Below are 18,688 nucleotides of genomic sequence, written 5' to 3' on the forward strand. Positions count from 1 at the left end.
AAATTAATTTCACATATATAGTTTAAAAATCTTTTAACTTTTTCAGAAAATTTAGATTTACATGTAGTTGTAAAAAAATAAAATAGTGATCTCATATATTCCTCTCTCAGTTTATACATGCATATTTAAAATAGGTTATACTATCAAATTATAGGTATTTGAATATATTCCTAACACACATTTAAAATACTACTTTTCCACACTCATGAAACATGAATGCTCCACATCTTCACAGCTATGAATGTCTTTAATATTTTTTCACTGAAAACACATTTAAGGTTAATTGGCTACAGTTTCCCACTTATTTACTTCCTTACAAGTTGTTTGAGGTTGAGCATTAAAAAAAAACTGTAAATGTTGCTCTCTGGAAGTTGCATCTGAAGCCACAAGAATTCATCCATATAACATTAGGAGAATTGCCATCATTTTGGTGTTATTTGTGATCTTCCTAACTTTCCAAGGTTTTTTTTATTGCATTACATTCTGAATGATTTTCAGAGGCCTTTTTCAGTGGTAGCTACCTCTTGTAATCATCACCTCACAATCCAGAAATAAGTATTTACTCTGTGTTTAAAACTATGTTTTACTTTGGAAACTTGTTTGGTGCAGTAGCTTTGACAAAGCATCTAGCATAGTCTTGTGTGACATTTTTCCAGACTTCAGTGCTTATACTCAGAGATGAGAACCTCACTGACTTGCCCTTTTCACAGACTCTTGACTGGATGGCTGTTGCTGGGAGTTTGATTCCGTTGGCAGGGTCTTCCTGTTCTGAAATCCCAAATGCCATTCCTGTGGGCATGACTGTATGCCTAGAGTTTTCACTTCCAGGTTTTGGGGAAGCTTTTTCTTTTTTTTCGCTTTCTACCCTGTTTGTATTTAATTTAAAATTATTGGTGCTTACCTCAAAAGTAAGGATTTAATTTTGAAGCAATTCCTGTTTCTTGAAAGATAATTTTAGGGAAGAAAACCTTTCAGTTTGTATGGGCATATGTGGTAAGACAGCTGTAGCCACTGTATACAGTGCGTGTTAGAATCGATGGTGCCATTAAGCTTCCCTTGTGTGGAAAAATACCTGGCATTTTTATTCAGTTCATTGTATTGTTTTCCTCCTCATGTGTACATGGGTTTGTTGTTGTTCAGTTGCTAAGTCATGTCTGACTTAGGGGTTTGTGACCCCATGGACTACAGCACTCTAGGCTTCCCTGTCTTTCATCATCTTCTGGAGTTTGCTTAAACTCGGGTTTGTTGAGTCGATGATGCCATCCAACCATCTTATCCTCTGTCGCCCTCTTCTCCTCCTGCCCTCAATCTTTCCCAGCATCAGGTGGCCAGAGTTTTGGAGCTTCAGCATCAGTCCTTCCAATGAATAGTTAAGAGTTGATTTCGTTTAGAATTGACTTGTTTGATTTCCTTGCTGTCTGAGGGACTGTCCAGAGTCTTCTCCAGCACCACAATTCAAAACCGTCAATTCTGCAGCACTCAGCTTATGTCCAGCTCTCACATTCATACATGACTACTGGAAAAACCATAACTTTGACTATATGGACCTTTGTCGGCAAGGTGATGTGTCTGCTTTCAAATACGCTGTCTAAGTTTGTCATGGCCTTCCTTCCAAGGAGTAAGCAGCTTTTAATTTTGTGGCTGCAGTCACAAGGGATTTATTTACATGTTTTTACTAGTTTATTGATAAGCGTGCCTCATCTTGTTTTACCTTTTAGTAATGTGTACAGGGCTACACATGATACTGTTACCTACTTTACATCTGTATATCTTTTTAATGTAGGGGCTTCAAACACAGAGAACAGAGGCCTATGCTGTGTCCTTCTTGTCCTTGAATCTGGGTATAAAATATTAAGACATGGTTCATTACAACACTCTACCTGAAATCTAAATTATTGGATTGAAATTGGCTTTTAAAGTTGTTGTCGTAAAAAAAAAAAAAAAAGTTGTTGTCGTTTAGTTGCTCAGTTCAGCCCAACTCTTTGTGACCCCATGGACTGTGACCAGGCTCTTCTGTCCGTGGCATTTCCCAGGCAAGAATACTGGAGTGTGGGTTGCCATTTCCTTCTCCAGGTAGCATGATCGATATTGCTACATTCTAGAAACTAATCCCACTTAATAACAACTAAATTTTTTCCTTTGTAATACTCCCTTGAAAACTTTGCAGACTGTCTGAATGATGTTTAGAGTGATGTATAACAATTCATATAGGCTGGATGCACTGTTGAAAGCCTGGTTTGTCATTCTGCTAGGATGTCATCTGTTTGAACTGACCTTTTTCTTGTTTGCTTGGGGTGAGCAGAGAGTATAGCTTTAGTAGAGCTGTTCGCTGCTTTCTAGCTATTGTAGGAAATTAAGACTTTTCTGGCTGTAAATATATGAGGCGGCATGCAGATTGTTACTAGTCTTTAATCATCTAATCTTACTTCTGAGGCGACTGGAATGATTTTTAGAGTGGAGAAGGCATTGTGGTTTGTTTTTTCTGTCTTTGCACGTATACACACATCCTTGCACAGCTCTCCTCCCTTCTCTGCCTTCTTCCTTTGGATTGTTAAAGGAGATTGAATTAGAAAATGTGACTAGTTGGTTTTTGCAGATTGGTTTTCTTCATTAAGAAAGAGATTCCTTTGTAGTCTAGAGTTTTTACAAATGTTATGATCCGTGCCTGACCTAGGGAAATAGAGAGATGTTAGGCTGGACCAGCTTGGCATATTTATGTGCTGATACTTTGGTTTTTCCTTTTGACTTGTCTTTATTTTTATTGTGCCTCAGTTTCTTCCTCACTGATACAGCGACAGGGTTGTTTTTTATTTCCACATTTGTGTTAAAATATTTCGAGGGGGACCTGGCATGTGTGTGTTTTCCTGCTTGGTGAGAGAGAGTGTTGTATGAATGTCAAGAAAATAGTATTGCAAATAAAATGTTTTTAGAATTCTCAGTTATTAGGAATGTTTTGCTAATTCCTTGAGACAAATTAGCTAGAAGGTTAATTTATTTTTCATTAAAAAATTAATATCCTTCAAATTCAGGTTTTTTTATTTCAAAAGAAAACACATGATTAAAGCTAGATAACCATTTCTCTCATCAAACAAAGATTTCAAATTAATTACTTAATGTTGGTAAGAGTACATGGGGAAAAAATGTACTTTCAGATGCTTTTGATGAGAGTATAAATTGGTAGAACTTATCTGGGAAATAATTTGGCAGTATTTACCAAATCATCCTTTTTCATCTCAGTAATTGTCCTTCTTAGAGTCAGTTTTAAAGAAAGTTATTCAGCCAAAGACTTGTGATGGAAGATTTATGTCTAAAAATGCTCATTATAGCAACATTTATAATAGAAATCTAGGAAAAAGATTAAATATTCAACAATAAGAGAGTGACTAAATTATCCTATTAGTATATAATGAACTATTACAGAGCAGTAAGAATGTTTTTGAAGACTGTAAATGAAAAGTGAAATTTGCATGTTTTATTATATATTTTTGGTGAATTATTTGATATATGCAAGATAAAATATGCAGTGTGTATATATTATAAAAGCATATGTGTGAGCATACCACACAACATTACCAATACTGTTAAATATAATAAGTTCTTATTACATATATCTATCCATAAAGATAAGGAATGTTACTCTTATGTTTGGGGTAAGGCTTATCAGTGGTCTTCGGCATTTTGCTTAAATGCTCTGTTCTCTTTCTAAATTTTGTACAAGGGATATGTATTTTCAAAACCAGAAATATCACTAAATAGTATTTATTGAAAGGAGAAAACAGTTTAAGTTGGATTCTTTGCAACTTCATCTCATGGGAAGAAAACTTCTAGAAGTGTCTGCCACCTGTTACCTCATGAGTGACAGATCATTCCGGGTACACAGGGTGGCATTAGCTACCGTTTATAGGTATTAGAGTGTGCCAGGACCCCTGAGAGATGACAGGCTGACAGCTGTAGGAATTGTGGACGCCCTGTCTTCTAGGAGGAGTTTGAATGACTTTTACAAAATATAGTTAAATTTTTTCTTAGATTTTTTTTATGGTTTGTACCTTCAAGAGAGGATTCATTTTTTTCCACTTATTGGATGCCTATTAAGTACCAAACAAGAGTGCTCAAGAGGCTCTTTGCTCTTAAGACACTTAAATTCTGGTGTTGAAGGATAGTCAGTACACAACAGGCCAGTGATGAGGTATCAAAGAATGATGTGTTGTGAAGAAAACAGGAAGATGACTAATTTAAATTGGGTGGTCAGTTGAAACCTACTGAGGAGGTTCAAAGCAGGACCTGAGTGAAGAAGACAGACGCCGTCTTACAGTGATTAAGGGTAGAGGGAACAGCATGCGCAGGAGCCCCTCACTGATTTCTAGGAACAGATAAAAAGGTGAGCCTGATCGAAGTGTGGTCGGTGAGAGCAGCGAAATGTGAGGAAGGAAGAGGAGAGGCAGGCGGAGACAGGTCATGAGGGGCTAAGGCTTTGGTAAGAAGTCTGAATTTTACACTAAATGCAATGGGAAGTTATTGGATGGGATTAAGAAAGAACACAACTTAATTTTTAAATAAAAGATTACTTTGGCTACTGTGTAGAAAATTTGTCAAGGGTGACGCATGGGACTGGGGAGACCAGTGGACAGTCACTTAGAGTGGCCAGGTGAGAGCATGGCGGCCACGGTGGAAACGCTGGCGAAGGAGAGGAGGAGGCGGATTTGAGTCTGTTTGCGAATAGAGCCGGTGGGCCTTGCTCAGTATTGTGTATGAGAGACTGCAGAAAAGAGGGAAGTCAAAGTTGACGTTTTGGGTTTTTGACTTGAGCAACTGGGCAGCAGATGTTGCCATTTATAAAGGTTGACAAATAGGGTCAGGCAAATTTAGGGGGAATGTTGAATGTTCTAGTTTGAAATGTTGTGTCTGAGCTACATGTAAAGATGTCACATAAGCAGTTGGATGTATGAGTTTGGAGCGAGATGAAGAGGTTTGGGACGGATGTATACATTTGTGAGTCCTTAGTGATTAGCATTTAAAGCCATGGGGCTATGTGAGATGACCAAGTTGGAAGTAGGACTGAGTCCCGGGACCTCCACACAAAGGCCTTGAGAGCGGAGGAGGAGCCGGTGAAGGCAGCTGTTATGTGGGAGGGAAATGGGGGGGTGGGCAGTGGGTAGATCAGATCTGGGACCTGAGTGTTAAGAAGGCAAAAGTAGAGTTTCGAGGATTGATCTGGTTGAATGATGCTGAGAGAGAAGGGAGTAAGGTGAGATCAGGGTGATAACCCTGTGCATCAGTTTTCTGGGACTGCTCTAACAAATTGCCACAAATCTGATGGCTTGAAACAATAGAAATATGTTCTGCTAAGTTTCTGGAGCCTAGTAAGCCCCAAATCTGGCAAAACTGCCTTCCTTTTGGGCAGCTTTAGGGAAAAACCCATTCCTTGCCTCTTTCCACTTCCGGTGGCTGCTCCAGCATCCCTAACTTTGTGACCACATTCCTCCAGTCTCTGCCTCCACCTTCACTTTGCCTTCTCCTCACTGTGTCTTTCCAAACTTTCTTTGCCTCTCACAAAAGCATTTCTTTTTTTTTTTTTCCCCCACAAAAGCATGTCTTATCCATTCATTCAGGGCCTACCACGATAATACAGAGTAAGCTCAAAATTTTTAGCTTAATTTTTTGTGCAAAGACCTTTCCCCAATAAAATGAATTCCATGGATTACAAATTTCAGGGATTAAGATTGGACATCTTCAAATTTGGTTTTAGAAACATGGTAGCTGTTGGATGTCTCAGGAAGAGCCGTTTCTTTGGAGCAGTGGAGACAAGAAGCAGATTGGTACAAACGTAATTCGGCCCTTTCTGTTGGTCAGTGCTGGCTGCAGATGTTTCGGTTTTCGGTGCATCTCATCAATTTGCTGAGCATACTTCTCAGATGTAATGGTTTCACCGAGATTTGGTGCAAGTTTGGCTTTGGGAAGTGCTTTGAAGCTTCTTTTTGGTTCAGCCACTGAGTTGGTTATTGCTGGTTGTCATATAGAATTCACTTTTCGTTGCATATCAATCCAATCAAGAAATGGTTCGTTGTTGCATAAAAAAAGAGGTCACTTCAAAACGACGATGTTTTTGATTTTCGTTCAGTTCATGAGGCACCCACTTATCGAGCTTTTTCGTCTTTCCAATTTGTTTCAAATGCTGAGCGACTGGGAGTGGTCAACATTGAGTTCCTTGACAGCTTCTCCTGTAGTTGTAAGAGGATTAACTTTGATGATGGCTCTCAGTTGGTCGTTGTCAACTTCTGATGGCTGGCCACTGCACTCTTCATCTTCAAGATTCTTATCTCCTTTGCAAAACTTCTTGAACCACCACTGCACTGTACGTTCATTAGCAGTTCTTGGGCCAAATACGTTGTTGACGTTATGGGTTGTCTCCACTGCTTTACAACCCATTTTGAACTCAGGAAAATCGCTTGAATTTGCTTTTTGTCTAACATCATTTCTAAACTCCAACTAATGTTATTAGCAAAGAAAAATCAAGTGAGAAATGCGCATTAAAATGATGAATGATACAACCACGCTTGCTTAAGAATGTGCTCCAGTATCAAATGGCAAATTTCAACAATGCAAACACTGCCGTTACCTTTGAACCGCCCAGTATCTCTCTTTCATACCTGCTGCCACATAGAGTACTTGAAGTAGTCTGTCCAAGACTGTGCAGGATGATCACACTGTGTTTTTTGTTAGTTGTATGTGTGTGAGTAGCTTCAAGTTTGATGTGTCAAACATGAAAAAGGAGCAAGGGTCTCAGAAGCCTCTGCCAATTTTTTCAAGTTCACTATTGCTGACATATGGGATCCAAGTTGTTATTACCAGTAGCTATTAATTCTGTAGCCAAAATCTGGGTTCTTTCAGATTTTAGACATCTCTGTTTTGATTAATAATATCAGTATCTGTGTTATTTGTTTTGTAGCCTGATTGATAACTGTGTTGCTGAAAAGTTCCTACTCAGAAAGTAGAGTGGATGTAATATATGGATATAGTGGGTATATATGCATCAACCATCTGAAGAGAGATAAAGGCAAGGGGGAAAAAATGCTCCATTGCCATTTTTTCTTACCAGCTTGTGAAACACAGGTTTCACGTGCTAACCCTTGGTTTGGTGCTGGCGCTCAGGTATTCTCTCAGGCTCTCCGTGATTCCTGCTGGATCCTGGGGAGCAGCAGAGGATAAACGGTTACCTCTGGCTCTCTGTGGCAGCGCAGGGGCCGGAGACGGTGACCGCATCAGGAGGAGACCTTCCTCCTGGGGATCGTTCTAGCAACAAAGAAATTCCTTCATCCTCAGTTCCTCCTTGGGTTGCAACCGAAATGACTGGCAGCCTTGGGTTGCCTTCCTGTGTATCTTATGTGTATTTGGAGAGGAGGGCGGGAGTTATGCTCCCTCCAGATGAAAAGCTTTACTTTTTCCGTGTGCTGCCTGATTACCATAGATGAAATCTTCAGTTGTGGGACCATTCTCCCAAGCCCCCAGAGTGTGTTCCCTCTCAGCTTCTATACTGAGGCAGGGGCCCTAGTTCAGCATGATGAAAAGAACACAGGCTTTGGAATTAGACCAGGTTCATCTCCTTAAGAGTGCTGTAACCTAGGAAAGTTATATACCCTCTTGGAGCCTCAGTTTGTTCTTTGGTAAAATGAGGTTAAAGGAATTTGGTATTATGCTTACCACGTGGTGGGCATGTAATAAATGTTAGATGTCACTGTTAACTCATCTCTTTGTCCATTTTAAAAATTTTTATTCATTTTATTGATACTGAAAACTTTCTTACCACCTTTGATGTCTTTATATTAGTCCGTGGGGTTGCAGAGAGTTGGACACAACTGAGTGCCTAACACCTGTCTACACAGCATCTCTTTTGGGATAGAGAACTCTCGTGACCTCTTCCTGCCTCCTTTCACGACCCACCTCCTCATTTTATCACCCTGTGACAGTTACTGACAGTTAGATCTTGGGTCTCAGTACATTAGAAGACAATCATAGTCGTCAGGGAATGCTTCCTGAGGGAGGCTCTCATTAATGGTAAAGTTTACTGAGGAGGGCAAAAGATTGTTGCCATATTCCATGTGTGCGAGTGGCTCTGGGTAGAGACTCAGATATTGGAATGAGGCTGTAGATAGGTCAGTTTACTCAACCAAGAGTATTCTAGAAGGTTTTTGTAGTTCGTATGGCCTTTGGAGTTAGCTCAGACCCTAGGTCAGATGCTTCCTCTGCAGTCAGTTCCCCAGCAATGTGACCATGGGCTCACCTGTTAAATAGGGATGAGACTGTATGTCCTTGATTTCTAAGACCACTCAGTTTAATAACTCCTTGGAGGACATGGTGGAAACATTTCCTCTTTAAATTATTTATCACTTGTAGCCAGTTCTATGATGTTTCCTGGTTGTAGAAATGTTAATGTGACTTTTAAAAAAAGTGTATTTTAGAAACAAAGCAATATGGTAATACTCAGTCTCGGGATGTTGGGAAGATTAATAAGATAGTGTATGTTAAGTGCCCACCCCAGTTTAGTATTCAGTGAGTTGTAGTTATTATTAACAGATGAAAGGGCATGAAAAATAATTTGATTGGGAACATCTGTAAAAAGAATTTTAAATGACAAGGTAATAATGTGACCAGGATTTGAAATTGGACTCGAATGAGGGGAAAGAAGACAAAAAGTTCAAGTAATATTATAGAGGAAATCGGTTGTGTAAATCAGGAGCAAGTTTTACAACTTTATGGATAAAATTTTCCCTTTATTGATGAGTTTGTGGTATATGTTCCTTTATTAACAGAGGGAATGTGGCAATCGTGGGATAAATTCATTCTTTTGTTATATTTTGGGCCTTTTTACAGTCTTCCTGAACTTGCCACCACATAAGCTGCTAGTCACAAAAAATAATGTATTGGCTAACTCATACATAACAAACATGTGCTTTATATTGTTATTTTACTTTTGTCTTGTTTTTGTTTTGTTATCGGGGAGGGGTGGCTGGCTGGCTAGGGATTTCTCATTAGTTTATTAGTTTAGTTCCTTGGCCAGGAAGATCTTGGCCTAGATTTCAAACATCTTTATGTTTTGATTAGAGTGATAATTGAAGTTTTAGCTCTTCTTTCTTTTCTTTCTTTTTTTTTGCCCCAGGTCCAGCAAGACTATGAACCTCTGTTCCAAATGCTTTGCTGGTAAGTGCAGAAAAAGGGTTTTCAACTTATTTTTATTTTTCTTCTTTCGGTTGTTGTTTTTAAGACCATCTAAATTATTTTAAGACTGTCTGTCTTCTTTTGGGTTTATGCATGGGTTTTTATTTTCTTTGCTTGTGTGTGAAAGCAGTTTCTCTTCACCAAGTTGCTTTATATTTGTTTAGAACTGTTGAAATAGTCTTCTCTGAGTGAAATGAAATCTTATGTGTACTTGTATCAAACAAACTTTCCTTAGTTTACGGTTGTTGGACTATAGTGGAATTGTAAACACTCATGTTATAGAAGGGTTTTATATATATATACACATATATATATTCATCTTTGATGTTGACTTGAATGATTAATGGTGAAGGTTGCTTTTATCAATGAGAATACAAGAGAAAGAATATTTTCGTGTTGGAGTCAGAAAGAGAATAATGCTGAATTGGCTTTTCTAATTCAGATCTTCATTGAAATCACTTTGGGTAAGTCACTTAACCTTTTTGGGCATTAGATTGATCATTTGTAACATGAAGGGCTTAAGCTTGGTGTTTGCCAAGGGCCGTTTCCACCCTGTAAATGCTGATTGATTGACTCCTTGAGTTATGACTCCTTCATGAAGTTAATGGGCTTCCCTCATAGCTCAGTTGATGAGGAATCTGCCTGCAATGCAGACGACCCTGGTTTGATTCCTGGGTTGGGAAGATCCACTGGAGAAGGGATAGGCTACCCACTCCACTATTCTTGGGCTTCCCTGGTGGCTCAGCTGATAAAGAATCCACCCGCAGTGCTGGAGACCTGGGTTTGATCCCTGGGTTGGGAAGATCCCTTGGAGAAGGGAATGGCTACCCACTTCAGTATTCTGGCCTGGAGAATTCCATGGACTAGTCAGTCCTTGGGGTCTCAAAGAGTCGGACATGACTGACTTTCACTTTCACAAAGTTAAAACTTTAAGATTTTTTGTTTGTTTTTTAAGATCTCCACATCTAATGATCTTATGTAAGTCTTTATTAATTGGGATATGTTTACCGTTCATTATTACCTTTTTAAATTATTATTTTGTCAAAGACGAACCAGCACACAAGTTAGGGTAAGGACAGATTTTACTCGGTAACACACTGCTATAGTAGGGAAGAGGGGACTTGTCTAGAGGGAACTGGGCGTTTTAAAGGGAGAATGAGGGAGTAGGGGAGGGATTGCTAGCTTGTCTCAGGATGATCAGGGGAGTAGAAAAATCACAAAGGGCTGGTTGTTGTAAATGATGATTAGCCTGGCTGTGTCTGTTAGTTGACAGTTATTGAAGTAAGGATTTTATCCTCCTATGGAGACTGAGAGATTGAAGCCCTGTTCTTCCCAGTGATTACAGTTAGAGAAATGGCTTTCATGTCCTTGAGAAGGACACTACTGAGTGATTGAGTTGTAGGAGATACACATACATCTCATGGGGGATGAAGGAAGGATTCACATTTTAAACCATTTTAAGTAAATGCTGTGGGATAGGGTAGTCAGGGGCCTATGGTCAGCTTTTGGCTAGAACAAATCTTAAATTCTTTTGGCAGCTTTGAGCTTTCGCAGAGAGGCACTTTAAATAAGAGGGACTGGGACCATCCTCAGGATGGGTCCTTGAGCTTAAAACCTGTATTAGTGGTTATTTAAATCTGTTAGCATAGGAGGATTAAGAGTATATGAAATCATTTGTGTTGAGACTCTAGTTTTTATAGGCCAAGGTTGAGGCATGGTTGAGAAGAGGACAGACTCTGGCTGGAATTTGGTTGAGGAGAGAAACTTTGTCAGTATTCATCTTCTATTCACTGTGCTATTGGACAAAGAAATGATCATAGTGTGATCTTTAGACCTTTATGCCTAAACTAGGATGGAGTTGGGAAGGTTGGGAAAGTTGGCAGTATGTTTCTGTTAAAAGTCTGGAATTTCTCAAATTCTTTAGGTTTTTAAAAGGAAAAGGTACTGGTAAGTGGTTTTTATTCAGCTTTTAACAGAATCTCTGCCATGTTAAGCAAATGTGTTCTGCTTTTCTTGCTCTGCTTATCTGCAATAACAGATATGAAGAAATGCCTTCTCACTGGTGAGAGGTTATGGCTCAGATGGTAAAGAATTTGCCTGCGATGCAGGAGACCCAGATTCAGTCCTTGGGTTGGGAAGATCCTCCGCAGAAGGGAATGGCTACCTGCTCCAGTATTCTTGCCTGGGGAATTACATGGCCAGGAGCCTGGCCAGCTACAGTCCATGGGGTTACAGAGTCAGATATGACCGAGAGACTTACACTTTGATGTTTGCATTTGTAGTAAAGGTGGAGTAACAATGAGAGAAAATGTGTATTGTGTGTCTTTCTCCGCGTAAAACTAGTTCCCCCAAATAATTCAGTGACGTGTAGCTGGGAGGAAAAGTCATGTACCGTAAGTCAGGTGGTTCACGTCCAGTACTCAAAGAACTGTCTCATGTCCCTAAATAAATATAAAATTTAAAAATTATCAATGAAGGTAGTTCAGCCATGTTTCTTTGGATTTGTTACAGTTTTATTTTCTATGGTTATCGTTATTTTTTGAATCTCTGGTGGTCTGTGTCCATTTACTCTTTATAAAGCTCTGTTATTTTTGCTTTTAAAAATATTGAGAATGTTTTCAAGTGTGTAATGATAATATTCTCTCCTTTCTTCTTTATCTCTACCCCTCCGCTCCTGATTTCCCCAACCTCAGTTGAAAGGAATGACTCATAAACAACATCTTGCTTGCTGAAGCAGCATTTGGTGTTCTTTTTGAAATTCAAAAGAAAAAAGATTATTGAACTTTAAAGATACAGTGGTGGATTCTGTTAGTGCATGAAGATAAAGTATAGAAATGCATTATTGCAGCAGAGGCATGAGATGTGCAAGACAACATGAAGATTACTTTGTCCAAAAGCCACTGTGATTTTAAATAGTCTTTTAAAGTGTATCTTAAAGTGTACAATATACTTTAAAAGGTGGAAAAGTTACTTTAAAAATAGCTGTTGTGTACCATTAGGTTAGTTAGAGATTTTTCACGATTCATTTTCAGAACTATGTGGTGGAAAGGTGAGTTTGTTAAAACGTATTTGCATTAAATTGAATGAAATGAGTAAAAACATATTTAAAGTCTTGACTAGTTTTTACTTTTTCTACCCCCTTTATAATATGTTACTTGCCATACTATTGTTTTTCATTAAACATTTCATATTGGCTTTTTGTATGGCTTTACTTAACAAATCAGTAAATATTTATAATAGAAAGCAAAAAATTTCATGACATGGTACTGATCGTTATATTAGGATGATATAAACATTTTATTGGTTGAAACACGACTTTTTAATGCAGTTTTTCAAACTGTATATTGTGGATCATTAGTGGGTATAGAAATCAATTTAGCATTTAAAATTTGAGTACAATGGAAAACTGAGTGCATCACAAATATCAAGGGTAAGGTATTATTCGTGAAACTTCGGAGATACATATATAAATGAAAATGACGTGCAGTGGGTTGTGATATAAATATGTTACAATGGAGTATGGTTTAAAAAGTTTAAAACCACTGAATTGCAGAATTTCATTGGAAAGTCATTGAGTTACTGGAGATCTCGTTCTCTGTGGAAAATAAGGCATGTTTCCTTTCAATCTTTAGGCAAGGTGTTAGCCAGCTGATTTCTTATGATCTTTGTTCACTCTGAGCTCTTGACTAATTTGGATTATGTGATTTTCTTTGTGGAAGCATGAACTAATCCCAATTGCCTTGAGCTGTGTTAAGGTATACAAAAGGTCAGGCATAGCATCTGAAGGGTGGTCTTGCCTCTTACAACTATAGAAATACCTGGGGTGTTATTTTCTGTTTGAGTGCAAACTCATTTTATGAATTTTTGAGTTTTAGATACCAACTGATCTAGATTTTTAGGGACACTTAGTATCAAATTCACAGTGACCTCCTGTATTACACTGTATTGAACCTCAGCTATCATTAAAGCAATGCTTTTCACAGAATGAGTTTGCTGAAAAAAGTATGTATGACAGAAACATCAAACAGGATGATCACAAGTAGGGAAGGCAGAGATTTTAATGATCTGACTGAAGTAACTCATCTCTACCATCCTTGGCAGTGCTTGCTGTGGGGGACAGAGGAGTCTGGTAACCAGAGAGTAGCTGTGATCTATGGACCATTATGCTTTACAAGGGAGTGAGCTTGAAGATAGTTTCCAAGGGATGGGAGATTGTTTCAGTAGATTCTTTGATGACAGATGCTTATCAGAAGACAAACTTAACAAATGCTGAGTGTAAAAAGAACCAGTTTGTTCTTGTGGACCTTTAGATTGCATATATGTGGTTTTTAATAACTTTTAGCGATTTCTTAAAAAAAAAAAAAAAGTACCCTGAAATGTCATTTATTGACTGACAAAAGTACTTCATTGGGAAATCAAAGTAAACAGGTTCTTTTAAACTGCAGACATGATTTTGAACATATTGTTCCATTTAAGCCTAACTTTTAAGAAACTTGCTATTCCGTGACTCACATAAAATTGGAAAAATAAGGGAGGGATGATTAATCACAGTGCAAGAAGTTGTTTTCTAAGCCTTTTATAGAATTGTGTGTGTGTATGCTAAGTTGCTTCAGTTCTGTACGACTCTTTGTGACCGCATGGACTGTAGCTGGCCAGTCTCCTCTGTCCATGGGATTCTTCAGGCAAGAATACTTGCATGGGTTGCCATGCCCTCCTCCAGGGGATCTTCCTGACCCAGCAATCATATCTCCTGTTCCTGCATTGCAGGCAGATTCTTTACTGCTGAGCCACTAGGGAAGCCCATTTTACAGAATATTTCCTTTAAAAAGTAATACTTTTAATGCATAACTATGTCAGTTTATACAAAGGGGTAAGACTAGAAGAAGTAAAGTATGAGGGGTGTATTGTCAGTTGAAGATTAATTAAAGCAGATAAATCATCTCTTAAATTATAAGCTAATGGTTAATTTAATTTTCTGAAAATTAGTTTCAGTGTAACTTTTCAGATATATATTTCTTAGTGGAAGAAGAAATATATATCTGAAAAGTTACACTGAAACTAATTTTTTAGTGGAAAGATAGTTAAACATACTTTTGCTTTGTAATTAGCTGTGTCTTGTGCCTTGTTAGTGGTGAAGAACATTGCGATAAAGAAAGGATCCATGTCATGTAGGAAGCATGTTCTAGTATGACTCTAGAGATAACTGTACTTGATTTCATAGGAATCTGTTTTCAGGTCCCTATTCACATGAATAAGCTTAGATGTTGGGTTCTGATATTTAACATTGGAGAAAAATGTTATCATTGATTAATAAATTTGTTAGTAGCCTTTGTCAGCTGGGAAAAATTATTAACTTTGCATATACTAATATCATCTTCACTTTATTTCTTGATATTGTTTTACTTATTGTTATAAATATAAAGTGGACTTTGGAGAGAGGCTTTAAGGGATTGAAATAGCTAGTATTAAAGTAAGGTTTCTTTTTCCTCACTGCTGCATGTGTTGTATCCAGTCTGAAAATTACCCAGCTTGTTCATTGCTGTCTAATCTTCTGTATAAATCCAAAGTGATTAGAATTTTATAATTTCTGCTCTTATCATGCCATTAGTTTGTGATTTTTTTTCCCTTTTAAAAATAACATAGGGACATTATTTAAATGCTGATTGAAGTATGTATTGTATACTGTTTTTAGACAATGTATAATTTATATGTATTTAGTTGCATGGAATAAAGCTGAGTGGAGGTTATGTGAACAATTTAATTTTGGTAGTCTCAGAGTAAGTATTTGGTGGAGTTTTAATTAATTTTGTCTTTGCATGTTGAGACTTTTATTAGTAAGTAATTGCAAAAAATTACAAATTTTTAAAAAGTTAAGTGCATTCTACTTATGTCTGACAGAGTCCAGAAGTGGTTAGTTTCTTTCTGGAATGAGCAAAATAAAGTTGGCTGTAGCTAGCAGCAGAGGGAATCTCGGTGTTGACATCCAGGGTAAATGATACAGCAGTGGTGGGCATGAGATGGGGAATGGTAGTTAAGCCAAATGCAAGCAGTTTTCCTGGAGGTGACGAGTTTCATGGTGCTCTTCAGAACAGGGCAGTAACAAGCAAACTGTTTCCTCCTGAATCTGGGGCTCTTACTGCTTTGGAGTTACACTCTAATTTCTTTTCTGCTTCCATTTCCTGTTAGAAGTTTAGAGTAGAAGTGTCCTGATTCTAGTCACTTTTGAAAGGAAGGAAGAATAGCCTCAGTAGGTGACAGCTTGAGTTTTGAGGATGTACAGTAAGAGGAACTTAGTGAATCTGAACATTTTAAGCACTTCCTGTAATGCATGTTCCCTTTTAGAAATTGTGGGAACCCTGTATCCATCAGTAAAATAGAATAAACAAAACACCCACTCTGAGTATTTTATAGGCCAGTGGAATTTGAGCAGGATAGTAGAACCTGTATGCTTGTCATAGGTCGATTTTTCAAGCTACCTTTTCCCAGAAGAGAGGCAGCTCCTGCTCTTAAAATGAAGCATTTGAATAGGGTATCTATGTTTTTGTAATTCTGTTAACTTGGTTACTGTTGTATATTCTTTGATTTCTTTTTTTTTTTTTTTTTTATTCTTTGATTTCTTTAAAGCTAAAAGTCCAAGAAAGATTACTCAAGTATAACACACACATTGTCATGTATTTGTTAGTTCAGCTCATTCGCTCAGTCGTGTCTGACTCTTTGTGACCCCATGGACTGCAGCACGCCAGGCCTCCCTGTCCATCACCAACTCCCAGAGTTTACTCAAACTCATGTCCATCGAGTCAGTGATGCCGTCCGACCATCTCATCCTCTGTCGTCCCCTTCTCCTCCTGCCTTCAATCTTTCCCAGCATCACAGTCTTTTCCAGTGAGTCAGTTTTTCACATCAGGTGGCCAAAGTATTGGAGTTTCAGCTTCAACATCAGTCCTTCCAATGAATATTCAGGACTGATTTCCTTTAGGATGGACTGGTTGGATCTCCTTGCAGTCCAAGGGACTCTCAGAGTCTTCTCCAACACCACAGTTCAAAAGCATCAATGGACCTTTGCTGTCAAAGTAATGTCTCTGCTTTTTAATATGCTGTCTAGGTTGGTCATAACTTTCCTTCCAAAGAGCAGTCTTTTAATTTCATGGCTGCAGTCACTATCTGCAGTAATTTTAGAGCCCCCCAAAATAAAGTCTGTCACTGTTTCCCCCATCTATTTGCCATGAAGTGCTGGAACCAGATGCCATGATCTTAATTTTCTGAATGTTGAGCTTTAAGCCAACTTTTTCACTGTCCTCTTTCATTTTCATCAAGAAGCTCTTTAGTTCTTCTTCACTTTCTGCCATAAGGGTGGTGTCATCTGCATATCTGAAGTTATTGATATTTCTCCCGGCAAACTTGATTCCAGTTTGTGCTTCATGCAGTCCAGAGTTTCTCATGATGTACTCTGCATATAAGTTAAATAAGCACGGTGACAGTATATAGCCTTGGTGTACTCCTTTCCCTATTTGGAACCAGTCTGTTGTTCCATGTCCAGTTCTAACTGTTGCTTCTTGACCTGAATACAGATTTCTTAGGAGGCAGGTAAGGTGGTCTGGTATTCCCATCTCTTTCAGAATTTCCCACAGTTTATTGTGATCTATACAGTCAAAGGCTTTGGCATAGTCAATAAAGCAGAAGTAGATGTTTTTCTGGAACTCTCTTGCTTTTTCGATGACCCAATGGATGTTGGCAATTTGATCTCTGGTTCCTCTGCCTTTTCTAAATCCAGCTTGAACATCTGGAAGTTCATGGTTCACGTATTGCTGAAGCCTGGCTTGGAGAATTTTGAGCATTACTATTACTAGCGTGTGAGATGAGTGCAATTGTGTGGTAGTTTGAGCATTCTTTGGGATTGCCTTCTTAGGGATTGGAATGAAGACTGATTTTCCCAGTCCTGTGGCCACTGCTGAGTTTTCCAAATTTGCTGGCATATTGAGTGCAGCACTCACAGCATCATCTTGTAGGATTTGAAAATAGCTCAACTGGAATTCCATCACATCCACTAGCTTTGTTCATAGTGATGCTTTCTAAGGCCCACTTGACTTCACATTCCAGGATGTCTGGCTCTCTAGTGAGTGATCACACCATTGTGATTATCTGGGTCGTGAAGATCTTTTTTGTACAGTTCTTCTGTGTATTCTTGCCACCTCTTCTTAATATCTTCTGCTTCTGTTAGGTCCATACCATTTCTGTCCTTTATCGAACCCATCTTTGCACTGGTCATAGCAAATACCCTCTTCCAACAACACAAGAGAAGACTCTACACATGGACATCACCAGATGGTCGACACTGAAATCAGATTTATTAAATTCTTTGCAGCCAAAGATGGAGAAGCTCTATACAGTCAGCAAAAACAAGACCGGGAGCTGACTGTGGCTCTGGTCATGAACTCCTTATTGCCAAATTCAGACTTAAACTGAAGAGAGTAGGGAAACCACTAGACCATTCAGGTATGACCTAAATCAAATCCCTTTTGACTATACAGTGGAAGTGAGAAATAGATTTAAGGGACTAGATCTGATAGAGAGCCTGATGAACTATGGAGGGATGTTCGTGACATTTTACAGGAGACAGGGATCAAGACCATCCCCATGGAAAAGAAATGCAAAACAGCAAAATGGTTGTCTGAGGAGGCCTTACAAATAGTTGTGAAAAGAAGAGAAGCGAAAAGCAGAGGAGAAAAGGAAAGATATTCCCATTTGAATGCAGAGTTCCAAAGAATAGCCAGGAGAGATAAGAAAGCCTTCCTCAGTGATCAGTGCAAAGAAATAGAGGAAAACAACAGAATGGGAACTACTAGAGATCTCTTCAAGAAAATTAGAGATACCAAGGGAACATTTCACGCAAGTAGAACTGACTATATGTTAATAGTCTTAAATATTAGTCGCTGAGTCATGTGTGACTTTCTTGCAACCCAGTGGACTGTAGCCTGCCAGGCTCCTCTCTCCATGGGATTTTCCAGGCAAGAATACTGGAGTGGGTTGCCATTTCCTTTTCCAGGGGATCTTCTTGACTCAGGGGTTGAACCTGTGTCTCTTGCATTGCAGGTGGATTCTTTACCATTGAGCCACCTGGGAAGCAGTCTTAACTATTACCAAAGTTTTAAATTTCTTAATTTACTTTTAGACTAAATATTGGCTATAGAGAAGAAGAAAAAAATACATTAAGCTAAGACTAATGGTTTGGAGAAAACCAACAAGGGTACATAATCTTAAGAAGAGAATGCCAAAAAAGGATACTTAAAATAGCAATGAAATAAGAATTACTGTTTGTAAAATAAGATGGAGGCTGTGCATGGACAACTTTGTCTATGTTTTTAATAACGTGGTAGAATCCTGAAAAGAAGTAATTGCAGTAGTAATAACTAACATTTTTTGCAGCCCTTTTATATTACAAAGCCGTCTTGTATGATATTATCCCATTTGAACTTCA

The 18,688-nt window shown here is 38.4% G+C and overlaps 1 protein-coding gene across 2 annotated transcripts in view; it reads left to right on the forward strand.

Moving 5' to 3' along the window:
* Positions 1-18,688, forward strand: part of ZFAND3 (zinc finger AN1-type containing 3) — a 311,146-nt gene that overhangs the window by 89,624 nt on the left and 202,834 nt on the right. For both annotated transcript variants that reach the window (XM_043450580.1, XM_043450581.1), the window contains exon 2: positions 9,155-9,195. In XM_043450580.1, the coding sequence (XP_043306515.1) occupies positions 9,155-9,195 (41 nt within the window). The remainder of the gene's footprint in view (positions 1-9,154; positions 9,196-18,688) is intronic.

This window comes from Cervus canadensis, chromosome 28 (genome assembly GCF_019320065.1).
Source record: "Cervus canadensis isolate Bull #8, Minnesota chromosome 28, ASM1932006v1, whole genome shotgun sequence".
Taxonomy (NCBI): domain Eukaryota; kingdom Metazoa; phylum Chordata; class Mammalia; order Artiodactyla; family Cervidae; genus Cervus; species Cervus canadensis.